Raw genomic sequence first — 26,187 nt, forward strand, 5'->3', positions numbered from 1 at the left:
GGTTAAAAATCAACCAAAGGCTATTTGTGTATGATTTTTCAGTAATACATTCATGCGATAAAGAAAAATAAAATGGTATGCTACTTTGGCCATACAAATGAAGTGATTTTAAGAAATCCAAGGAAGAATCTCTCTGCTCCTCCTTTCTGTGCCCCACCCCCCCCGCCAGTAGAATATGGTAACAGAAAAAAAAAAAGAGGAATTTGTTTTCACTTAAAACTTATTGAGAATTCTATTTTAAAAATGAAGTGAAATAGTATATAATGAATATTTCTAAGTTTTTCTAAGTTACAGTCTTCAAGCTTTATAGGAAAAAAAAGATTTAAAAGATTAAAGGAATAAAAACAAATTCTAAAGAAAATAATATTTTTAATATGAAGAAAAAAGGTTGGTGGAGTTATTTTTTTAATTCTGAGATACAAAGAGGAATTTAACAGACGATAAGTTGTCAATATCTGTTCATTGTTAGCAAAGGAAAACAGTGCAAAATCAGTTCTTGGTTGTTCTCATGGAAGATTTTTTTAGTTCTGAAAAAGCTGAAGTAATAGGACATACGTCTAAAAACTGACCAAGAATATCTTTAGGTTTTGGCACGCAAAAGGTGCTCAAGAATAGATGAATATGCAACGTGGAGAGAAACAAACAAACGTGCAAATGCACCCAAACAGTGAATGCTAAGCATGTATTAGACATGAAATTGCTCATCTCTGACCTACTACAAAAACAAACAACTTCATATGGCTCAAACGAAGAGCAGATATGAAACACTTACTTATTGAAGACATCACTGCCCTGACTCTATCCCTTCTATGGATCTTGGATTTTTGTGACATCTATTTGCTGTGTTCTTTTCTGTGATTCATTTGCAAATTACCTCATGTGGTTCAATGATATGAGGAACTGGTGGACTGGGCTTTGGCTCCCTAGAATCACGTACTCTTAGTCGTTCTGTAGCCATTGCAAGCTCATCAACAGCAGACACACGATTCCTCAGAGCCATCCAATATTCATGAAGCAACTGAAGGAACAGAAAAGACAGACAGTGGTAAAGCACATAATTAAAACTGGTTAAAACCACCAAGATGTCCCTTGGTCAAGAGTCTTCACTGAGGTCTTAAATCATACACAGTGTTTTCATTACGGGTCTAAGGTACAAGCAATTCTTGGGCCATTTTTAGGATGAGGCAGTGGGTCTGAATAATCTCCACAGGACACTATAGTGTATTGCCTCTTCAGAATCTCAGGAACAGCATACCCCGAGATTTCTTGGTAGGACCAAAGACCTTTACAGATCAATACTAGACTGGTGGAATCTCTGCTTTATTTTTTAAAGAAATACTTTTTATTATAAAATATTGCACATTCTCAAAATAATATGTATATATGATAATGAGAATATTAAAGTATACAACTGAGTCCACATCATCTGAATTAGGAAAGAGAATAATGCCAGTTCCTTAGGAAGCCTGTGTTCCTTCTCAACTGCATCACTCTCTTGCCTCACACATTCTTCCTTCAACCCCCAACAATGGGGTAACCACTATTCTGAATTGGACTTACTATTCTGTACTTTTTGCTGGAGTTATACTAATCCATACATCCTTAATAATCTGGTTTTATATGTTTCTGAAATTTATAAAAATGCTATCAATCAGTATAAAATTTTTTGATCTGCTTTCTTCACTAACTAACATTATGCTTTGAGTTAGATCCTGATTGATGTGTGTAGCAGTAGCTCATTCATTTACACTGTTGTTAAAGGGTTTAGTCTGCAATGTTATGGAGAACAAATGAACAAAGATCTGGGTGAACTGCATGATAAGCACTCCTCTGACACAGACCATGTGGCTAAACTGAGCTCAAAGGAAGAACGTAGGGGCAAATGAACACTGTATATAGTATTGTTTCTTCCATGACTTGCTGTAATTTACTGTGTTAATGTGCTTTTGCTTTTAGAATAGTAATGTGAAAAGAAAAAAACTACTATGAACCAATGGTTTTGATGCTATGGAAGTATCATTCTTCAATCTATCAAATGTATGACTTGATATTATAGACAGCACAGCTTCTTTCTTGAGAGAAATTTTTATCCTGCTTTAAAAGGCAAGAACTTTAGATTAAAAAAATAAAAGATATCAAATGGAATATAACATTATAAATAAAAAACCCACTTCTTTTATTTCCTCACCCATCTCACTTGCAAAGTAGGACAAGGGATTAAAAAATCCACATATAAAGAATAATTCAAAATTAATGAATTCTGGAATCTCAAGCATAGAGTTATAATATGATGAAATTATTAAGTATAAATATGAAGAGTCCCTTTGTGCATTATTAATTGCAATGGTTTCTAGTCTTATATGTTGAGAAATGTTTACTATGTTCTCCAGTCTTTAAGGTTGTTGATGTTTGATTGTTATTCACAGAGCAAAAGAAAAAAACAAAAAAGGAAACAAAGCCACACTCTGATTTCAGAGAACAGCAGTGTAAGACCAAGCTAAGACTAGAATAACACACTTTCAAGGAAAAACAAAAGGTTTCATATAAATTTCATTTTAGTAATGATTTTTAGTAACTTAATGAACAGAAACTTCTCATTTGTTCAGTATTATTATATTTATTATTCATCATTACAATCATTACATTTTAGGGAAAGATAAATTACGACACCTCAACTCTCTAAAGCAGATTTTTAAAAACTGAAGAGAGAAAAAGGAAAGTAGCAACTAGAATTAATGTAAAGGAGGAGAATTCTTTTGTATTTTTTTTTTCGGTACGCGGGCCTCTCAATGTTGTGGCCTCTACCGTTGTGGAGAACAGGCTCCAGACGCGCAGGCTCAGTGGCCATGGCTCACTGGCCCAGCCGCTCCGCGGCGCATGGGATCTTCCCGGACCGGGGCACAAACTCATGTACCCTGCATCGGCAGGCATACTCTCAACCACTCTGCCACCAGGGAAGCCCAAGGAGGAGAATTCTTAATATGGGAAGGAAGTTTTAAATTACTGTTACCTTATATTCTTTCTTCCAAGCTTCAAAGAGATCCATTGAAGTACTTCCCTCATCAATGAATTCAACATCAAATCGATGTGATTTTGCAAACGATAGCAGAGCTTTCATGGATCGCTCTGTCTCACTTATTGCCCACAGACCCCGGTTGGTGGTAGGTATTCGATCATCCACCAGTCCTTCTTCATCTTCTATCATCTCCTCAAATATTGCAGTCTGGCCTTTGACTCTGAAGACATTTGAGAACAAAACCACAGTAATTACTGTCAGTGGGTAACAAGTACTATAAAAATGATATTGCCAGAGCTAATATCATAGCAAGGTCAAAAACAAAAATTTCATCAACATCTTTCAACGTCATATCTACAAGATCATGCTTGCAAGTTTTTGGAAAAACCAAGCCAACTCTGAAAATGCTTGAGGTATCATACATTTGACAAGTGCTTTCTTGAGAGCAAACTGGCCTAATAAAAAATGGCTATAAATTCCAGGCTAAAATCTTGCTCTGTGAATTAAAATAATACAAAACACAAATTACCACCACTATCAACCATGCAAAAATAAAACAGAAAAACCACAAGATGACCTAAAAGTACAATCAGACTTACTCTCTTCTCAATTTCCATGTTTGTAAAATAGGAATAATTTTACTAAATGTACTAAGTAGCTTAATCCCTAGCACAAGGATGAAGACTTCAAATCTGTGTTGGAGAAAGTGTATTACTAAAAAGAGCTAACATTTTTATAGAACATTTACCATGTATCAAACACTATGCTAGAGAAGAGACCTTCAAGATGCGGAGAAGTAAGACGTGGAGATCACCCTCCTCCCCACAAATACATCAGAAATACACCTACATGTGGAACAACTCCTACAGAACACCTACTGAATGCTGGCAGAAGACCTCAGACTTCCCAAAAGTCAAGAAACTTCCCACATACCTGGGTAGGGCTAAGGAAAAAAGACAAAAAAAGACAAAAGAATAGGGACAGGACCTGCACCGCTGGGAGGGAGCTGTGAAGGAGGAAAAGTTTCTACACACTAGGAAGTGCCTTCACCGGCAGAGGCGGGGGGGTGGCGGCGTCGGGGGGAGCTGTGGAGCCACGGAGGACAGCGCAGCAACAGCGGTTCAGAGGGTAAAGCAGAGAGATTCCCGCACAGAGGATTGGTGCCGACCAGCACTCACCAGCCCGAGAGGCTTGTCTGCTAACCCGCCGGGGTGGGCGGGGCTGGGAGCTGAGGCTCCAGCTTCCTGTCGGAGTGCAGGGAGGGTACTGGGGTTGGCGGTGTGAACACAGCTGGAAGGGGGCTAGTGCACCACAGCTAGCTGGGAGGGAGTATGGGAAAAAGTCTGGACCTGCCTAAGAGGCAAGAGACCGTTGTTCCAGGGTGGATGAGGAGAGGATTCAAAGCACTGCCTAAACGAGCTCCAGAGATGGGCGTGAGCCACGGTTATTGGCGCAGACACCAGAGATGGGCATGAAATGCTAAGGCTGCTGCTGCAGCCACCAAGAATCCTGTGTGCGAGCACAGGTCACTGTCCACACCCCCCTTCCCGGGAGCCTGTGCAGCCCGCCACTGCCAGGGTCCCGTGATCCATGGACAACTACACCAGGAGAACACATGGCGCACCTCAGGCTGTTGCAACGTCACGCTGGCCTCTGCCACTGCAGGCTCGCCCCGCATCCGTACCCCTCCCTCGGCCTGAGTGATCCAGAGCCCCCGAATCAGCTGTTCCTTTAACCCTATCCTGTTTGAGCGAAGAACAGATGCCCTCTGGCGACCTATACGCAGAGGCGGGGCCAAATCCAGAGCTGAACCCCAGGAGCTGTGCTAACAAAGAAGAGAAAGGGAAATCTCTCCCAGCAGCCTCAGGAGCAGCGGATTAAAGCTCCACAATCCACTTGATATACCCTGCATCTGTGGAATACCTGAATAGACAGCGAATCATCCCAAAATCGAGGCAGTGGACTTTGGGAGCAACTGTAGACTTGGGGTTTGCTTTCTGTATCTAATTTGTTTCTGGTTTTGTTTATCTAAGTTTAGTACTTAGAGTTTATTAACATTGGTAGATTTATTTATTGATTTGGTTGCTCTCTTCCTTTTTTTTTTTTAAATACAGATATATATATATTTTTCCTTTTCCTCTTTTTGTGAGTGTGTATGTGTATGCTTCTTTGTGTGATTCTGTCTGTAGAGCTTTGCTTTTATCATTTGTCCTAGGGTCCTGTCTGTCCTTAGTATAGTTTTTAGTGCTTGTTATAATTAGTGGACTTGGTTTTTGGTTTGCTTGCTCTCTTCTTTCTTTTTCTTTTTATGACTTTAAAATTTTTTTATTTTTAATAATTTTAAAATTATTTATTGTAATTACTTTTAAATTTTATTTTATCTTTTTCTTTCTTTCTTTCTTCCTTCTTCCTTCCTTCCATCCCTCCCTCCCTTTCTTTCTTTTTTTCTCCCTTTTCTTCTTAGTCGTGTGGCTAACAGGGTCTTCGTGCTCCGACCGGGTGTCAGGCCTGTGCCTGTGACGTGGGAGAGCCAAATTCAGGACACTGGCCCACCAGAAACTTCACAGCTCCATGTAATATCAAATGGCGAAAGCACTCCCAGAGATCTCCATTTCAACGCTAAGACCCAGCTCCACTCAACGACCAGCAAGCTACAGTGCTGGACACCCTAGGCCAAACAACTAGCAAGACAGGAACACAACCCTACCCATTAGCTGAGTGGCTGCCTAAAATCATAATAAGGTCACAGACACCCTGAAACACATCACCGGACGTGGTCCTGCCCACCAGAAAGAGAAGATCCAGCCTCATCCACCAGAACACAGGCACTAGTCCCCTCCACCAGGAAGCCTACACAACCCACTGAATCAACCTTAGCCACTGAGGGCAGACACCAAAAACAACGGGAACTATGAACCTGCAGCCTGGAAAAAGGAGACCCCAAACACAGTAAGTGAAGCAAAATGAGAAGATAGAGAAACACACAGAAGATGAAGGAGCAAGGTAAAAACGCACCAGACCAAACAAATGAAGAGGAAATAGGCAGGCTACCTGAAAAAGAATTCAAAGTAATGATAATAAAGATGATCCAAAATCTTGGAAATAGAATGGAGAAAATACAAGAAACGTTTAACAAGGACCTAAAAGAACTAAAGAGCAAACAATGATGAACAACACAATAAATGAAATTAAAGATTCTCTAGAAGGAATCAATAGCAGAATAACGGAGGCAGAAGAACGGATAAGTGACCTGGAAGATAAAATAGTGGAAATAACTACCGCATAGCAGAATAAAGGAAAAAGAATGAAAAGAATTGAGGACAGTCTTAGAGACCTCTGGGACAACATTAAACGCACCAACAATCGAATAATATGGGTCCCAGAAGAAGAAGAGAAAAAGAAAGGGACTGGGAAAATATCTGAAGAGATTATAGTTGAAAACTTCCCTAATATGGGAAAGGAAAAAATCAAGTCCAGGAAGCATAGCGAGTCCTATACAGGATAAATCCAAGGAGAAACACGCCAAGACACATAGTAATCAAACAATCAAAAATTAAATTAAACAATCAAAAATTAAATCCAAGGAGAAACACACCAAGACACATAGTAATCAAACAATCAAAGAAAAAATATTAAAAGCAGCAAGGGAAAAACAACAAATAACATACAAGGGAATCCCCATAAGGTTAACAGCTGATCTTTCAGCAGAAATTCTGTAAGAGAGAAGGGAGTGGCAGGACATATTTAAAGTGATGAAAGTAAAAAACCTACAACCAAGATTACTCTACCCAGAAAGGACCTCATTCAGATTCAACAGAGAAATTAAAACCTTCACAGACAAGCAAAAGCTAAGAGAATTCAGCATCACCAAACTAGTTTTACAAGAAATGCTAAAGGAACTTCTCTAGTCAGGAAACACAAGACAAGGAAAAGACCTACAATAATAAACCCAAAACTATTAAGAAAATGATAACAGGAACATACATACTAATAACTACCTTAAATGTAAATCGATTAAATGCTCCAATCAAAAGACACAGACTGGCTGAATGGATATAAAAACAAGACCCATATATATGCTGTCTACTAGAGAGCCGCTTCGGACCTAGGGACACATACAGACTGAAAGTGAGGGGATGGAAAAAGATATTCCATGCAATTGGAAATCAAAAGAAAGCTGGAGTAGCAATTCTCATAGCAGATAAAATAGACTTTAAAATAAAGACTATTATAAGAGACAAAGAAGGACACTACATAATGATCAAGAGATCAATCCAAGAAGAAGATATAACAATTGTAAATGTTTATGCACCCAACATAGGAGCACCTCAATACATAAGGCAAATGCTAACAGCCATAAAAGGGGAAGTCGACAGTAACATAACCATAGTAGGAGACTTTAATATCCCACTTTCACCAATGGACAGATCATCCAAAATGAAAATAAATAAGGAAACACAAACTTTAAATGATGCATTAAACAAGATGGACTTAATTGATATTTACAGGACATTCCATCCAAAAACAACAGAATACACTGCCTTCTCAAGTGCTCATGGAACATTCTCCAGGATAGACCATATCTTGGGTCACAAATCAAGTCTTGGTAAACTTAAGAAAACTGAAATCGTATCAAGTATCTTTTCCAACCACAACTCTATGAGGCTAGATATCAATTACAAGACAAAATCTGAAAAAATACAAACACTTGGAGGCTAAACAATACACTACTAAATAACCAAGAGATCACTGAAGAAATCAAAGAGAAAATAAAAAAATACCTAGAAAGAAATGACAATGAAAACATGATGACCCAAAACCTATGGGATGCAGCAAAAGTAGTTCCTAGAGGCAAGCTTAGAGCGATACAATCCTACCACAAGAAACAAGAAACATCTCAAATAAATAACCTAACCTTACATCTATAGCAATTAGAGAAAGAACAAAAAAACCCCAAAGTTAGAAGAAGGAAAGAAATCATAAAGATCAGATAAGAAATAAATGAAAAAGAAATGAAGGAAACAATAGCAAAGATCAATAAAACGAAAAGCTGGTTCTTTGAGAAGACAAGCAAAATTGATAAACCTTTAGCCAGACTCATCAAGAAAAAAAGGGAGAAGACTCAAATCAATAGAATTAGAAATGAAAAAGGAGAAGTAACATGTGACACTGCAGAAATACAAAGGATCATGAGAGATTACTACAAGCAACTATATGCCAATAAAATGGACAACCTGGAAGAAATGGACAAATTCTTAGAAAAGCACAACCTTCCGAGACGGAACCAGGAAGAATTAGAAAACATAAACAGACCAATCACAAGCACTGAAATTGAAACTGTGATTAAAAATCTTCCAACAAACAAAAGCCCAGGACCAGATGGCTTCACAGGCGAATTCTATCAAACATCTAGAGAGGAGCTACCACCTATCCTTCTCGAGTCTTCCAAAATATAGCAGAGGGAGGAACACTCCCCAAGTCATTCTACGAGGCCACCATCACCCTGATACCAAAACCAGACAGAGATGTCACAAGGAAAGAAAACTACGGGCCAATATCACTGATGAACCTTGATGCAAAAATTCTCAACCAAATACTAACAAACAGAATCCAATAGCCCATTAAGAGGATCATACACCATGATCAAGTGGGGTTTATCCCAGGAATGCAAGGATTCTTCAATATATGCAAATGAATCAATGTGATACACCATATTAACAAACTGAAGAAAAAAAACCATATGATGATCTCAATAGATGCAGAAAAAGCTTTTGACAAAATGCAACGACCATTTACAAAAACCCTCCAGAAAGCAGGCACAGAGGGAACTTACCTCAACATAATAAAGGCCATATATGACAAACCCACAGCAAACATCGTCCTCAATGGTGAAAAACTGAAACTATTTCCACTAAGATCAGGAACAAGACAAGGTGCCCACTCTCACCACTATTATTCAACATAGTTTTGGAAGTTTTAGCCACAGCAATCAGAGAAGAAAAAGAAATAAGAGGAATCTAAATTGGAAAAGAAGAAGTAAAGCTGTCATTGTTTGCAGATGACATGATACTATACATAGATAATCCTAAAGATGCTACCAGAGAACTACTAGAGCTAATGAATGAATTTGGTAAAGTAGCAGGGTACAAAATTAATGCACAGAAATCTCTTGCATTCCTATACACTAATGATGAAAAATCTGAAAGAGAAATTAAGGAAACACTCCCATTTACCATTGCAAGAAAAAGAATAAAATACCTAGGCATAAACCTACCTTAGGAGACAAAAGACCTGTATGCAGAAAACTACAGGACACTGCTGAAAGAAATTAAAGATGATACAAATAGATGGAGAGATATACCATGTTCTTGGATTGGAAGAATCAACATTGTGAAAATGACTCTACTAAGCAAAGCAATTTACAGATTCAATGCAATCCCTATCAAACTACCACTGGCATTTTTCACAGAACTAGAACAAAAAATTTCACAAATTTGTATGGAAACACAAAAGACCCCAAAAGGCCAAAGCAATCTTGAGAAAGAAAAACGGAGTTGGAGGAATCAGACTCCCTGACTTTAGACTATACTACAAAGCTGCAGTAATCAAGACAGTATGGTACGGGCACAAAAAAAGAAATATAGGTCAATGGAAAATGATAGAAAGCCCAGAGATAAACCCATGCACATATGGTTACCTTATTTTTGATAAAGGAGGCAAGGATATACAATGGAGAAAAGACAGCCTCTTCAATAAGTGGTGTTGGGAAAACTAGACAGCTACATGTAAAATGAAATTAGAACACTTCCTAACACCATACACAAAAATAAACTCAAAATGGATTAAAGAACTAAATGTAAGGCTAGACACTATAAAACTCTTAGAGGAAAACATAGGCACAACACTCTATGACATAAATCACAGCAAGATCCTTTTCGACCCACCTCCCAGAGAAATGGAAAAAACAAAAATAAACAAATGGGACCTATTTAAAAGCTTTTGCACAGCAAAGGAAACCATAAACAAGATGAAAGGACAACCCTCAGAATGGGAGAAAATATTTGCAAATGAAGCTACTGACAAAGGATTAATCTCCAAAATTTACAAGCAGCTCAATATGAAAAAACAATCAACCCAATCCAAAAATGGGCAGAAGACCTAAATAGACATTTCTCCAAAGAACATATACAGATTGCCAGCAAACACAGGAAAGGATACTCAACATCACTAATCATTAGAGAAATGCAAATCAAAACTACAATGAGGTATCACCTCACACCAGTCAGCATGGCCATCATCAAAAAAATCTAGAAACAATAAATGCTGGAGAGGGTGTGGAGAAAAGGGAACCCTCTTGCACTGTTGGTGGGAATGTAAATTGATATAACCACTACGGAGAACAGTATGGAGGTTCCTTAAAAAACTAAAAATAGAACTAACATAAGGCCCAGCATTCCCACTACTGGGCATATACCCTGAGAAAACCATAATTCAAAAAGAGTCAAGTACCACAATGTTCACTGCAGCTTTATTTAAAAGAGCCAGAACATGGAAGTAAACTACGTGTCCATCGACAGATGAATGGATAAAGAAGTTGTGGCACATGTATACAATGGAATATTACTCAGCCATAAAAAGAAGTGAAATTGAGTTATTTGTATTGAGGTGGATGGACCTAGAGTCTGTTATACAGAGTGAAGTAAGTCAGAAAGAGAAAAATAAATACTGTATGCTAACACATATTTATGGAATCTAAAAAAAAAAAAAAAAAAGGTTCTGAAGAACCTAGTGGCAGGACAGGAATAAAGACGCAGATGTAGAGAATGGACTTGAGGAGACAGGGCGGGGGAACGGTAAGCTGGTATGAAGTGAGAGAGTGGCATGGACATATATACACTACTAAATGTACAACAGATAGCTAGTGGGAAGCAGCCGCATAGCACAGGGGGATCAGCTTGGTGCTTTGTGACCACCTAGTGGGTTGGGATAGGGAGGGTGGGAGGGATACACAAGAGGGAGGATATATGGGGATATATGTATACATATAGCTGATTCAGTTTGTTATACAGCAGAAACTATCACAACATTGTAAAGCAATTATACTACAATAAAGATGTTAATTAAAAAAACAAAAAAAAACCCACTATGCTAAGTAATTATATGCCTTTTCTTATTTAATATACATAAAGAAAACTCAGTGAGGTGTTATTATCTTCATTTCACAAATGAGGATCCTGAGGCTTAGAGAAGTAATCTGTGCATAGTAGTGAGCAGGGATTTGAGGTCATATCTGTTGGACTGCACAGTCTGTGTACTCCCATAAACTGTCCCTTAAGCACATATTACCACACGACAGGAGCATTTGGGGGTAAACGTCAGCACAGGTGAAACTGAGCATGTTAAATGGGCAAATGCTAAAGTTTAGTAAACTGGCTGGATAAGAGAAAAAAATATAAGCAATGTTATTGTGAGGAAAATGTAGTTGTATAAATTAAAATACCAAGTCTTGTAAAATGTTTCATTTTCCTGATGGGAAATAATCAATCGGAGAACTTACGTGTGAGAAAATAACTTCGATTCATACTCTGTGAACAATTCATCAGCCTTACAAAAGACACAGCTGGAAAAGAAGAAATTATCAGAGAAATATTCACAAACATAACTGCAATCAGGTAATTTCTAAAAGAGGCTTAGTATTTTATACTTCACATTTTCTTTACAACAAATATGCCATTTTAGAAAAAAAAATACGTGGTCCTCAGGTATGTGGTCCTAGAGAGGTTTTTTTTTTTAAAGTTCGATTAATAATACATCTCTACTTCTGTCTGAATTCAAGTGAAAAATGTTTTATTATGTGAGCCAGTGTTGCTTCTCTCAGGAGAAATCTAGCTCAGTGGAATGATGCCATTCATTGGATGATTTCTCCTATTACCTACCAATTGAGAGGAAGCCTGGTTGGCCGGAGGTGGCAGATTGTTGCAGACTCAATAACATGACGAGATGGAGGTCCCTCCAGATTTTTTACAGCGTCTCTTACTTGCTTCTGGAACTTACTTAGCTCTTCCATATGTGTTGTAAGTAAGAACTGAAGACCTCTGCAGTCATGGAACCTGATTCCCATCACCAGCACCACACACACAGCAAAGAAAAGAACAGTAGGTCAATTTCCTAAAAATTCAAGAAGTGGTTGGCAAAGTGTTAAAGAAACTGCAACATTTTACTTAGTCAAACCTGAGTGAGTTTACAGTAGGAGTGTATTCAATTGGTATCTACTAGTAAACAAAGAATAATAACATTGGGTTGTCTACTACAAAAGATAACAAAAACATCTGATAGTGCCTGCCCTCAGAAACGAAAAACAATATGTAAAACCTGAAAAACAGTATGTAAAATCTATGTCTCTGTGTCTGATGTCTTTGAAAGATCAGGACTGCCACATTCTTTCTTTGTAATACTGATTGACTTGTAGGATGAAAAGTAGAGACAGAAAGCTGAGAAGAAAGGAGAAAAGTAGCCAAGAATTATATTACAAGGAACTTATACATATACACATATATTTTTATTAAGCATGTACTAAATGCCAGGCACTTTGCCAAGCACTTTTCCTGTATAACCTCAATAGATACCCAACTGTGCACATGTTATAGATGAAGATTAATGAATTAAAGTAATTTAAGTAAAGATACAAAGTTATTATGTGGCAGCCACGGGCTAGGAGTTAAACCCAAACACAATGCTCTTAACCATTCTGATAAACTATAAATGAAATGGGTCAAGAAAAAAAATGTATGGATGTGTGTGTATGGGTTTTTGAAAGGAAAATGAAAGCCTAGAATAATAAGAAATTAAAACACAAAAACAAGATTTGTTTGCTTTTTAAGTTAAGAGTATATCCTTCTTCCTAAAATGCCATATGCCATTCTCTCCAAATTGTTCAAAAGAGCCCACATTCCTTCCTAAAAAGCTTTCCCAATATTTCACAACACTAATCTATGTTTCTTTCTGTTCATGGAGTTTATTAACAACATTATTCATTTTCGTACTTCGTTTAGTTTTTATACATACTCACATTTCTCAAATTATTTACGATTCTTGTCTTCTCATTAAGCTAACTTTTAGAAGGTAAGAATTAGATTATACCCCTTTTTCAAAAACATATATAATAGGCATAGAATAGCTGCTCAGTAATTTCTAAAAAAATTTACTTAGAGATACTTAAAATTAGGTTAGGTATCAATACTATTCACAAAAAGAAAACAGTTTTTTATTTGTAATTTATTACAAATTTAAGCTGCTCTTCGAAAATTAACATTGAACCAATGGGAAGAAGTGGCTTTGGAAAAGTTCTCTCCACTAACTCAGGTCTAAGCATGTGAGTAAGGGCTGAAAAATATCACAGATCAGCACTTAACACGTCTTTGCCATGTTCTCTCTTGCAGGTCCTTTAAATGAAAGAGAAGAAAACATAGTAATAGAAGGTGACTCTTAGACACCATAATGGTAGGTACTATTTTAAGTAAGCACTTTACAAATATTAATTTACTAATCCTCACTACAATGCTGTGTGGTTTTATAGATGAAGAAACTAAGGCAGAGAGAGCTTATACAACTTTCCCAAGTTCAAAGAGCTAACAAGTGGTGGCACTGAGGTATGAACACAGGCAGTCTGTCTTGAGAACCTACTTGCGCTCTTAATCACCAAGCTACATAGTCTTCCCCAAGAATCATTAACAAGCAAACATAAGTAGTTTGGTGCCTGAGATATGTCTCATTAAAAAACACAGCAGCAGTGTTAAGATGATCTCTGAATACATGTAATATAAAAAAAATTAACTTTAAAAATGTGTTTTCTTATTTTCTATTTATGTCTAATGTTTTTTAAAACCATGTTTGCATAATGAATTATACATTTTATGTTTCCTGTTGGTCCTTTTACAGACCTGGGACCTCAAAACATTTAATAGGGGATATATTCTAACATGAGGATTTACAACTTTTAAAAGTAGTTTCTAAGGAAAAAAAAAGCAGTTTTTGTGTGATATAAGAAAAATAAGTTAAAGATATTTTAAAATATTTTCCTTTATCAGCTGATGCCACAGTGCTGGCAGAACACATTATTAGGACATAGCTTTAAAACTGGTAAGATGAATTCATGACATAAATGACAACTTATCCTGGAACAGTGATTCTTGGGCTTAAGATGGAAAAAGGGAGTGCACTCAAAAGCATAATATACTACATATACTTCAGAAATGAGAAGCTCATCACGTTCTGAATGGTGAAAAAGATGATTACATTAAGGTACATCCAAGTTAATGACATATAGAAAATGTAGCATATTTTTTAGGGTGTTAGCAGACACCTGAAAAAGTTTTTAGAAGAGCACATGAAAACACTTTAAAACATTTCAAAGATATTCTTATACTGAATTTTTCACTGAAAACCAACTTTAATCCCAAGGCTGACATTATACTGAGATATGATCTGAGAAGCCATAAAGATCCTCCTCTGTCCCCCTCCCTAGAATCAACAGTTCTGCCGCAACACCTAAATTCCCCACATTAGACAGACATTCCTTTGGGTTATACCACTGAAGGTACTTTTGATAGGGTATATTTGTTCTCTGGGAAGAATTATTCACCATTCTTACTTCAAGAGGAATAACCCAACTTATCTATCTTGAAGAATGGTGATTGTTGCTGAGAAGAAAGATGGGGAAGACAAAGCAGACTCTACAATATAAAACCTGGGCCACTGTGGCACTATGAGCTTAGCCCTTAGGGAATGAATGACATAGGGAAATATGAATGCCTTACCCCAAGGGAAAAATTCTCCTAAACAAAGTCTGTTTCAAAACTTTGCTTAAAGAGCTGGCTTTAAGCAACTTTGTCCAACAAAGATACAAAGAAAATACTTTAAGCAGATTAAAAAATAGAAAAAAAAAAAAAGCACTGAAAAGAGAACAGTTAAAAATGACTAAAATACAGGAAAAAAGCATACCTCATATTTTGGTCTGAAATATATGCAACAATAGGTAAAATGTAGATGTTCATAATCACAATATGTTATGACTTTTAATTGTAACTCTTAATACCAAATGATCTGAATATTTGGGGTGACTACTCATATAACTATTCTGTTTTGTGCTATTTTCTTACTTCTCTGACATAGAAAGCTTGCCAGTTTGTTGCTTGTAGTTGCTGGTTATTTCATTTCGCACTCTTTGAACAAGTTCCTCTTCAATACCAAATTCCATTGCTCTGTGTATTACGTTCAGCCACCAAGGAGAATTAGAATAAATCTGTAAACAAGACAACAGCTGATCAATTAATGTCTTTTTAGTACTCACAACGTTTCTATCACTGGAAAGAGTTCTGTGAAAAATTAAAAGGAAGCAATAAATGCAACTCTCAAGGGAATCACAGTAGTGGGGAGACAAGTATACATGTTGTATATACAATGAATAAGTACAACTTCTGCATATATAACTAAATAGAACACCTATTTCATGATTACTCTGAAAGGGTGAGAATTTATTTATATACATTTATAACAAAGCTGTGCTAAAAAAATACCTAAAACAAAATAAAAATTCAGTATTCACTCTATATATCTGAAAAGGTAACAGGCTTCTTTCTCAGCATAATAAAGTCATAATGCTTATCCTCAACTAACTGAACTAGATTCTACTCAATGAATAATCTTTGATAACTAATAAAATTATATGCTTGAATACTAAATAATTAATTAGGAAGAATAAAATGTGGAGTAACTGGTTAAAATCAAAGAGTAAAAATATTTTGTGTAGCCTTCTCTTTAAACTTTGCTACTGATTTCATAAAAGAGGAATTTTAGAAATAACAAATGGCACATATTTCATAAGGAAAATACTTATGGTTCTCATATTCTAACATCTTAAAAGAAAAGGTTTTGGAAACATGCACATCTAAGATCAAAAGAAGGTTATGGAAGTCTTCACTTTCTTCAAAAGACAACTTGTTATATACCGAAGGTAAGAGGAAACCCCATTATACCTTAAAAGAAATGAAAGAGAATAACCTCAAAATAGGTGATTTATCTATGTGTCTGTTCATCCAATCAATAAACACTGCTAACAGCAAATAAGTTTTTATTGTGGCTCAGGTACTGTACTAGGTGCTAAAAATTCCAAGATGAATAAGAAAGTTCAAGTTTCTCCCCAGAGCAGAACAAAAACCAAAATGTTATGTGGAGAAAAACATAAGGAAAGCCACATTGGTGGCCATACCTTTCTCTGGAGGTCACGCACAGTCTGCTGCACCGGCAGCAAAGCTTGTTGTGCTTCAGCAACCTCTGTATTACACTTGCTCATATAATGCTCTCGCAGCTGTTTGGCCTGTGTTGAAACAGGAAACAAGTATAAACTTTCACTTCAGGTCAAGAAAATAATTTAGTATGATGTTTCCAGAACAGTGTACTTTATTTATTTAATCTATTTAACTCAATTTAAGCATTAAACTCTACAAGTATAGTGTAGAGAACATAAAAGCCACGCTAGAGGGCTTCCCTGGTGGCACAGTGGTTGAGAGTCTGCCTGCTGATGCAGGGGACACGGGTTCGTGCCCCGGTCCGGGAAGATCCCACATGCCGCGGAGCGGCTGGGTCCGTGAGCCATGGCCGCTGAGCCTGAGCGTCTGGAGCCTGTGCTCCGCAACGGGAGACACCACAACAGTGAGAGGCCCGCGTACCGCAAAAAAAAAAAAAAAAAAAAAGCCATGCTAGAAATTCATAAGACGTATATTGAAGAGATTTTACCTGTAAGCCACCTTGACTTACATTTACCTGTCAGTCACATAATTTAAGAAATTCCAAGGATTTGCTCCCCAAGTTTCTAATATTTTAATTTTAAAAAATGGGAGGGGAAAGAACAGTAATATTTCAAACTATAAGGCAAAACAAGAATACATTTTAGAATTTCTTGTCTGATTCAGTTATTATCATTTCTTGGAATTACTTCAGTTTAGAAATAATACTTTGGGTTTTAGGACTGAATTGTGTTTCTCAAAATCTATGATGAAGTCCTAACCCCCAATGTGACTATATTTGGAGATACAGCCTTTAAGAAAGTAATTAAACGAGTAAATGTAGATAAATGAGATAAGGGTGGAGCCCTAATCCTATATGACTGGTGTCCTTAAAAGGAAAGAGAGACACACCAGGGATGCAGGTACACAGAGAAAAGGCCACATGAAGACACAGTGAGAAGGCAGCCATCTACAAGCCAAGGAGAGAGTCCTCAGGAGAAACCAACACTGCTGACACCTTGATCTTAGACTGCCAGCCTCCAGAACTGTGAGAAATACATTTATTTTTAATTAAAATAAATTTTATTCAATTTATTTAAATTAAAAAACCCAGTAGTTTACCCATTTCTCCCACACCCAAGCCCTACCTCTTTCAACCACCAGTCTGTTCTCTGTATCTATGAGTATGTTTTTTTTTCTTTTTCTTTCTTTCTTTTTTTTGGGATTCCTCATATAAGAGAAATCGTACAGTATTTGCCTTTGTCTGACTTATTTTGCTTAGCATATAATACCCTCAAGGTACATCCATGTTGTCGCAAATGGCAATATTTCATTCCTTTTTATGGCTAAACAATATTCCATCATATATGTATACAACATCTTCTTTATCAATGGACACTTAGGTTGTTTTCATATATTGGCTATTGTAAATAATGCTTCAATGAACATCAGGGTGCATATATCTTTTCAAGTTAGTTTTTTTGTTTGTTTGTTTTCTTTGGATAAATACCCAGTAGTGGAATTGCTGGGTCATATTATAGTCCTATTTTAAAATTTTTGAGGAACCTCCATACTATTTTCCATAGTGGCTGCAGCAATTTATATTCCCATCAACAGTGCACAAGGGTTCCCTTTTCTCTCATCCTCACCAACACTTTTTATATCTTGTCTTTTTGATAATAGCCACTCTAACAGGTATGAAGTAATATCTCATTGTGGTTTTGATTTGCGTTTCCCTAATGATTAATGATGTTGAGCATTTTTTCATGTGCCTGTTGGCCATCTGTGTGTCTTCTTTGGAAAAATGTCTATTCACATCCTCTGCCTATTTTTTTTTTCTTTTTTAAAAATGTATTTATTTATTTCGACTGTGCTGGGTCTTAGTTGCAGCATGCAGGATCTTCACTGCAGCATATGGGATCTTCACTGCAGCACGTGGGATCTTTAGTTGCAGCATGCAGGATCTTCACTGCAGCATATGGGATCTTCACTGCAGCACGTGGGATCTTTAGTTGTGGTATGTGGCCTTTTTAGTCTTAGTTGCAGCACGCGGGCTTCTTAGTTGCGGTGTGCAGACTTCTTAGTTTCGGCATGTGGACTTCTTAGTTGCAGCATTCATACGGGATCTAGTTTCCTGACCAGGGATTGAACCCAGGCCCCCTGCATTGGGAGTGCGGAGTCTTACCCACTGGACCACCAGGGAAGTCCCTGTCTGCCTATTTTCTAATCACCTAATAAGGGGTTAATATCTAAACCCCTGATAAGGGGTTAGTATCTAAAATATATAAATAGCACATACAACTAAATATCAAAAAAACAAACAACTGAATCAAAAAATGGGCAGAATACCTGAAAAGACATTTTCCCAAAGAAGACAGAGAGATGGCTATGAAAAGGCACATGAAAAGATGTTCAACACTGCTAATTATTTGAGAAATGCAAATCGTAACAATAATGAGGTATCACCTCACACACGTCAGAATGGCTATCATCAAAAAGTTTACAAATAACAAGTGTTGGGGATAATGTGGAGAAAAGGGAACCCTTGCATACTGTTGTTGGGAATGTAAATTGGTGCAGCTACTAAGGAAAACAGTATGGAGGTTCCTCAAAAAACTAAATATAAACTACCATATGACCCAGCAATTCCAGTCCTGGGTATATAGCTGGAAAAAAAATGAAAACACTAGTTCAAAAAGATACATGAACCCCAATGTTCATAGCAGCACTATTTACAATAGCCAAGACATGGAAACAACCCAAGTGCCCATCAACAGATGAATGGATAAAGAAGTTGTATATATTTACAATGGAATATTATTCAGCCATAAGCAAAAAATGAAATTCTGCCATTTGCAGCAACATGGATGGACCCAGAATATTATGCTTAGTGAACAGGTCAGAAAGAGAAAGACAAATATCATATCACTTATATGTGGAATCTAAAAAATAAAACAAATAAATGTATGTGTAAAATAGAAACAGACTCACAGACGTAGAAAACAAAATAGTTGTTACCGAAGGGGAAAGGGAAGCGGGGAGGGACAAATTAAGGGTATGGAATTAAAAGATACAAACTACTATGTATAAAATAGATAAGCAGCAAGGATATATTGTATAGCAGTGGGAATTATAGCTATTATCATATAATAACTTATAATGGAGTATAACCTGCAAAAATACTGAATCACTATGCTGTATACCTGAAACTAATAAAATAAAGCAACTATACTTCAATTAAAAAAAGAGAGACTGTCCTTTCCCCATTGTCTAATCTTGGTTCCTTTTTTGTAAACTAACTGACCATATATGGGTGGCTTTATTTCTGGGCTCTCTCTATTCTGTCCCATTGATCTATGTGTATGCTTTTATGTCAACACCATACTGTTTTAATTACTATAACTTTACAATATAGTTTGAAATCAGGGTGCATAATGCCTGCAGCTTTGTTCTTAATCTTAAGATTGCTTTGGCTATTCAGGATGTTTTCTAGTTCCATACAAATCTTTGGATTGTTTATTCTATTTCTGTGAAAAATACCACTGGAATTTTAATAGGGATTACATTGAACCTGTATATTGTTTTGGGTAGTGTGGACATTTTAACAATATTAATTCTTCCAGTTCATGAGTGTGAGAAATAAAATTCCTGTTGTTTAAGCCAGTCTGTGGCATTTTGTTATAGAAACCATAGAAGACTAATACAAAAAGGATTTAAAAATTGTTCCTCTTTCAACTTTTCAAGACAAGAAGAATCATGTTATTTGCAAGTAACAGAAGTACTGAAAAATTTTATTCTTATAAGTTACCATTAGGAAAAAGGAAAATTCTTCACTTTCGTCCATTTAACTGAAATACTTAACTGACTCTTGAAACTATTTTAAGAAATATCAATTAGATGGAGCATGAAGTCTGAAAAAAAATTCTTTTATAGACAGAATGAAAAAATAATAATTACCTCTTCCTCAAGTCTGCCATCTCTCAGGGTAGGAGGTATCCCTGGGTGCTTGGCTATCAACAATTCCATCAGGTTATGGGTAGCATGAAGTCTCTGTAAAACACACAAAAGGCAACAATTATGACAGCCAATGCAGTGAACTCTAAGGGGAGAACCTACTATTATTAAGGCATACAGAACACTAACACCACATTTAAGATTTAATCACCGAATTCTTTTCCTTTAAAACAATTTGAATACCAACTTTCTCCGAGTCAGTTTTATAGTAATTATCTTAACTCATAATGACATAAATTTCTAATTAAAAAGATACAGTTTCATGAAACATGTCTATGTATTTAACAGAGTATGTAATATAGGTATATTTCTTCTCTTATACATGCACTTGTCTATATGGGGAAATATGAGTATGCCAAGTAAGTCCAGTAAAGTAGAAAGGTTGACTGCACAGACTAGATTCCTCTTCTCCTGGGAAATGAGTCTGGATGAGCCTAGCAATTATATTATGATAAAAACAAAGATAATGAAATACTTTAGAAAACAGGGCTGTGACCTGGATCTGTTGAACTTAAGGGCTGAAAAGCAGAGGAGCTAGAGGTGAAGATGGTGTAGAATAAAGGAGAAAACGCCATCTTAAATTTCTGTATTAAATATAAGCCAGGCATCTCACTGTGGTATTGAGTCTGCGACTGGTTTGACGCTCCCTCTGGAGTAAAGGGCTATGAGAAAAAATAAAGTGAATGTAGTTTCTATCTAATTTGAGTCTTTATTTGAGAAGACAACTAAAGACTAAAGGATGATGGGAAAGGGGACTTTCTGGTAAGGTCTGATTTGGTGTCAGTGATTTGAGACTATAAGGGTTTACTCTGTTTGGCTGTGGTACAGATCTTTGTAGAGTTAATCTTTGAAGAACTACCTCAAATGTCTTAGGTCTCTTAATCATGCTTTCATAGATAACATAATCAGTAACACTATCAGATTTCTTTTTTTTTTTTTTACGGTACGCAGGCTCTGTTGTGGCCTCTCCTGTTGCAGAGCACAGGCTCCGGACACGCAGGCTCAGCAGCCATGGCTCATGGGCCCAGCCGCTCCGCGGCATGTGGGATCCTCCCGTACCGGGCACGAACCCGTGTCCCCTGCATCGGCAGGCAGACTCTCAACCACTGCGCCACCAGGGAAGCCCAACGCTGTCAGATTTAATAGCAAAAACAAAAGTATAAATACCATGAAAGAAAAAATGGTAGAAACTCGGCTCCACTTCTCTGTGTGCACTTGTGGAAGAGGACTTCTGCTGCTTTCTGCACAAGGTGGTGGACTGAAATGGGAGGAATACTTGTCTCTCTCCATTCCCTTACACATGCCTTACACATGCCCAACAGAGCAGGGTGGCTAATCTGACTTGATAGAGCAAGACATTTGGTGGACCACGCTTTATCAGCAGCTGGGGTTACTGTGACTCAAAAGCAAGAACCAGGCTGATTGACAGCTTACTCTTCACTCTTGAACTCAGGCATACTGGACCTACCTGTCCTACTTTTGTTTCCTTTATTCAGGAGCACAGTATCTTTGTACTTCCTCCTTCTCGCATGTGGTAAATACATTTGCTAAAAGGTCCATGACCTTCTGTAATCCTTACCCATGCAAAATATAAGTAGACTGGTATTTAATTTTCTCTCTTCTTCCCTCTCCCCCCATACACTCCTCCTAATACCTGCTCAGGCACAGGTGAACATGTAGGTCCCAAGGTTTAGATTCTGAATGGTAAAAAAAGAAGCCTCACCTGGGACTCAAGCCTAAACTTACCAAGATTCAAAAAAGTATCCTTATTTACCATTTAGCTAGACAGCCTTGTCTACATGATCCACTGGACTGAACCAGAAAGAGGAAGATATTTCACACTTAAGTAAGTGTTATAATTCAAATATCCAAGTCTCCTTAAAAGACCTCCAAAAATTAAATTAGAAGATCATTGGATAGTTTTTATTATCACTTAGTTTCATTTTTGAGTTTAACTCAATTTCTCTTCTTTTTGGTGAATACCATGTGAATAAATATGTTGATGTTAATATGTGAAGTGATAAAACTGACCCCATTCTTTGAAATACAAATATTTTGAGCTGCTTTTCTAATGTAGCTTAGGCTTATCTAGTCAGCCTTGTGGCCAATACTGACCTGAGCAGACAGAATAGTGACTCTAAAACTTTCGTGTATATACAAATCACCTTGGGTGCTTATTAAAAGAACATGATTTCCAAGCTTCATCCCCAGTGATTATGACTTAGTCCATTTGTTACTCTTTGTCCTCTTAAATATTCAGAAAAATTATTTTATAAAAAACAAATATTTTGAAACTTTTTACTTACTTGCAGTGAATCAGTTTTGAGCTTTCCCTTGTGTTCCTCAGATGAACGCAGCACTTCTCTGTACAGTTCTGCTGCCAAGGCATACTCACCTGAATAATCAAAATATATTTAAAGCATAAGAAAATCATGTATTTAGTTCCCAATGTCATCTAGTTATCTATAATTTAAAAACACCTACTGTAAAAATATAGCAATGATTACAATTCACTAATTTATTTTTTAAGAAAAGGAATTTAATGTGGTATTAATATGACTGCCCCAGTAAAAAAAACTGGTAACAGCACCTTTTTCATTGTTGTTGGTTAATTTCACAGACTAGAACACCAATCAAACACAATGTTTTAAAATTATACTGAAAAACAAACTCTGAATTAACTTTTAATTTAAACAAATGGTTTTCTTCTTGTTAAAGTTACTGACTACCAATCAGTAGTCATTAGGATGTTTGAAATTAAGGACAAATTTGGGGTACTTACATGTATTTATAGACAAATATTCAAAATACTATGGCCAACCTACACATAATTCTCAGAAAAATAATGCACTCTTCTTGATAGGAATCGTTCTTATTGGTATTTGGCCAGAATGATTTATAGTCAATAACTACATTTCAAAAGCTTAGGAATTCTTTCTATTTCTATCACTACTAGTCTGAGATTTATGCTGTTTTCTATTATACATAGTTAGCACCTTATTCAAATAAAGTAATTAAAAAAGTATCAAAGCACAAGTTGGCAAACTACGGCCCATGGGTCTTATCTGACTGCATTTTTGTAGGGTCTACAAGCTAAGAATTTTCTTTTACATTTTTAATAGCTGAAAAAATTAATAATAATAACTTGTGACATGTGAAAATTACATGATATTAAATTTCAGGGTCCATGAATAAAGGTTTATTGGAAGTCAGCCATGCTGACTTATTTATGTACTGTCTGTGGCTACTTCTGCATTACAATAGCAGGGCTGAATAGTTGCCACAGATCTTACGGTTCACAAAACCTAAAATATTTATTACCTGGTTCTTTCAGAAAAAGTTTGATGAGACTTCACTGAAGAAGAGATGAAACATTTTTAATGGCTTTGAGTAATGGAACCTATGTTATTTGCTGCCTGGGGAAAAACTCAAAATTGTTAATTGATACATACAATTAAAATAAAAATCTAACAGTGGCAAAATCATGGAATACAAGGGGAAAAAAAGGTAAAGAGATGTTCTGGTTTTAGTTTGCTGAGGAAAAAAGGCTTTTTCCTAATCATCACATACACTTGCATTTTAATTTTTTTTAACTTTAAACTAGTTTCATTAATATCATGGATTTAGAACTTTGTTCATGGCCATAATGAGTTTTCCATATATATACCTTTATAAATTTGTTCATGGCCATAATGAGTTTTCCATATATACACCTTTGTAAATTTTGTTGTTGGTTCTCTCTCTCTCTTTAAGTTGATTTTATATATGTAAATTTTATTGTGGTAAAATACACATAAAATAAAACTTACAATTTCAACCATTTTTAGAAGAGTGCAGTTCAGTAGCATTAAGTATATTCGTTCATATTGTTGTGCAAAACATTTGCTTTTATACCACTGCTTTATACCTAATTCTACCAGTTATCTAAGCTTTCTAAAGCACGTTTTCACAGTACTTTACAGTCATCCAATTTCTATTCACTTTAATAAAGGAGAAGATTATTTTTGCAATAATAAAATTGCATTACAATGTAGGAGTAACATAATTATCTTCACACAATGAACTCTCTTTAGTTTTGAAGACTTTTCTAAAGCTTTTCAAAAGACATATGGATTCTATTAATATTTATACTATCATTTATAGAGAACAATTCATTTAACGATTTTCCCCTCATAATTATTATACCTTTTAAAGAAGGTACAATTACTAGACTATAATAATAACAGTTGAAACTGAACTAGTCATTATAATGTTTTTAATGCTTAGTAAAAAAAAAAAAAAAAAAGGACGTTTTCTGGGGAAGACATAAAAATATGCATATTCAATAAGCTATACAAATTTAAGCCAAATATGGAAATACCGGTTCTTTGCCACTTGATGGCACTAACATTTCCAGGTAAACAAATTGTACTGGTTCTATATTGCCAAACTAATTTTCTCCAAAAAAACACCTGTAGAAATGAAAAATGTATGTGATGATCAGGAAAAAAGTTTTCTTTCTCAGAAAACTGAACCTAAAACACTTCTATACCATATATGTGTGTGTGTGTGTGTGTGTGTGTGTGTGTGTGTATTTCATGTATACATTGTACAAAATTGAAATAATACCATGTTTTTAATACCATAATCAGTGAGGAACATAGAATATACATTGTATATCATATATATATGTTTGCATACAATATAAACAAATCCTTTTAGAGTTTGATATTAAGTTTAGATTTCTTTTACAAGTCAGATCTTTACTATCTGATCTCTAATATTAGAATAGTTTAAATTATGTAAGTTAAATATGTAATGTTACCTTTAAAAATGTGTATTGTTTAACATACTACTATGAGTTAAACCATGGAAACTAAAAGTAGTTAATCCTCCACAATTAAGTTCATAATTACATTTAAATGAATAGACATACCATTTATTAATGGACTTTCTTTTAATAGGAATTTCTCTGAACAATTAGCAATAGTTTCCATCCATAGATAAATAAATACAGTGGGAAGGAATACAGTGGAAACTATCTGAAAAGAGCAGTGATGCACCTCCTGTTACACCATAGCACGGCATTTTGCCATTTAGGAGCCAACTACATGCTGATCCTGCTGTTACAGTGTTTGGAAATGATCAGATGAATAACCTTTTCCCCCAATTCCCATATTATGCATAACTTTACCACAGGGAAAAAGAGACAACAAATCTGATAAGGAGACTAGAAAAAAGGCCAAGTGAAGAAATTCATTTACTGTCTTAAGCTTCTGAGTCATAACAACATAAAATAAAATGAGGAATGCAGTTTTAGAATTAAGATGGGAAATCTGAAATTTATTTTTATTATTGTGACCATCTGCAAGTAACATTATTACTCCATTTCAGAATTTTTTTTTTTTTTTTTGGCAGTACGCGGGCCTCTCACTGTTGCGGCCTCTCCCGTTGTGGGGCACAGGCTCTGGACGCACAGGCTCAGCGGCCATGGCTCACGGGCCCAGCCGCTCCGTGGCATGTGGGATCTTCCCGGACTGGGGCACGAACCCGTGTCCCCTGCATCGGCAGGCAGACTCTCAACCACTGCGCCACCGGGGAAGCCCAAATTGAACTTTTTGAATATGGATAGCTAATTGTTCCAGTACCATTTACTGAAAACACTAAGCTTTCTCCACTGAAATGCCTTTGCGTCTTTGTTGAAAAATCAACTGATCATAAATAAGTGGGACTAGTTCTGGACTCTATTTTGTTCCATTGGTCTACTTGTCTATCTTTATGCCAGTATTATACTGTCTTGATTATTATAGCTTTAAAATAAGTGTTGATTCAGGTAAATCTTCCAACTATTTTGTTCTTTTCCAAACTTGTTTTGACTATTCTAGGTGAATTTTA

General features: G+C 36.2%; 1 protein-coding gene across 7 annotated transcripts in view; it reads right to left on the reverse strand.

Moving 5' to 3' along the window:
* SHPRH (SNF2 histone linker PHD RING helicase) overlaps nt 1-26,187 on the reverse strand; it is a 90,782-nt gene that overhangs the window by 34,553 nt on the left and 30,042 nt on the right. For 5 of the 7 annotated variants that reach the window (XR_004529281.2, XM_019951812.3, XM_019951809.3 and 2 more), the window contains 8 exons: nt 22,620-22,708; nt 20,257-20,349; nt 16,284-16,391; nt 15,175-15,317; nt 11,953-12,126; nt 11,574-11,636; nt 3,011-3,236; nt 875-1,018 (listed from right to left, as the gene is read on the reverse strand). Coding sequence is in view for 5 of the 7 variants with exons in the window: in XM_019951812.3 (XP_019807371.2) it covers nt 875-1,018; nt 3,011-3,236; nt 11,574-11,636; nt 11,953-12,126; nt 15,175-15,317; nt 16,284-16,391; nt 20,257-20,349; nt 22,620-22,708 (1,040 nt within the window). In the remaining 2 variants the exon portion in view is untranslated. Of the gene's footprint in view, nt 1-772; nt 1,019-3,010; nt 3,237-11,573; nt 11,637-11,952; nt 12,127-15,174; nt 15,318-16,283; nt 16,392-20,256; nt 20,350-22,619; nt 22,709-26,187 lie in introns of all 7 variants that reach the window. The other 2 variants (XR_012324901.1, XM_019951813.3) reach the window with 2 other exon arrangements.

Source organism: Tursiops truncatus, chromosome 12 (assembly GCF_011762595.2).
Source record: "Tursiops truncatus isolate mTurTru1 chromosome 12, mTurTru1.mat.Y, whole genome shotgun sequence".
Lineage (NCBI taxonomy): Eukaryota > Metazoa > Chordata > Mammalia > Artiodactyla > Delphinidae > Tursiops > Tursiops truncatus.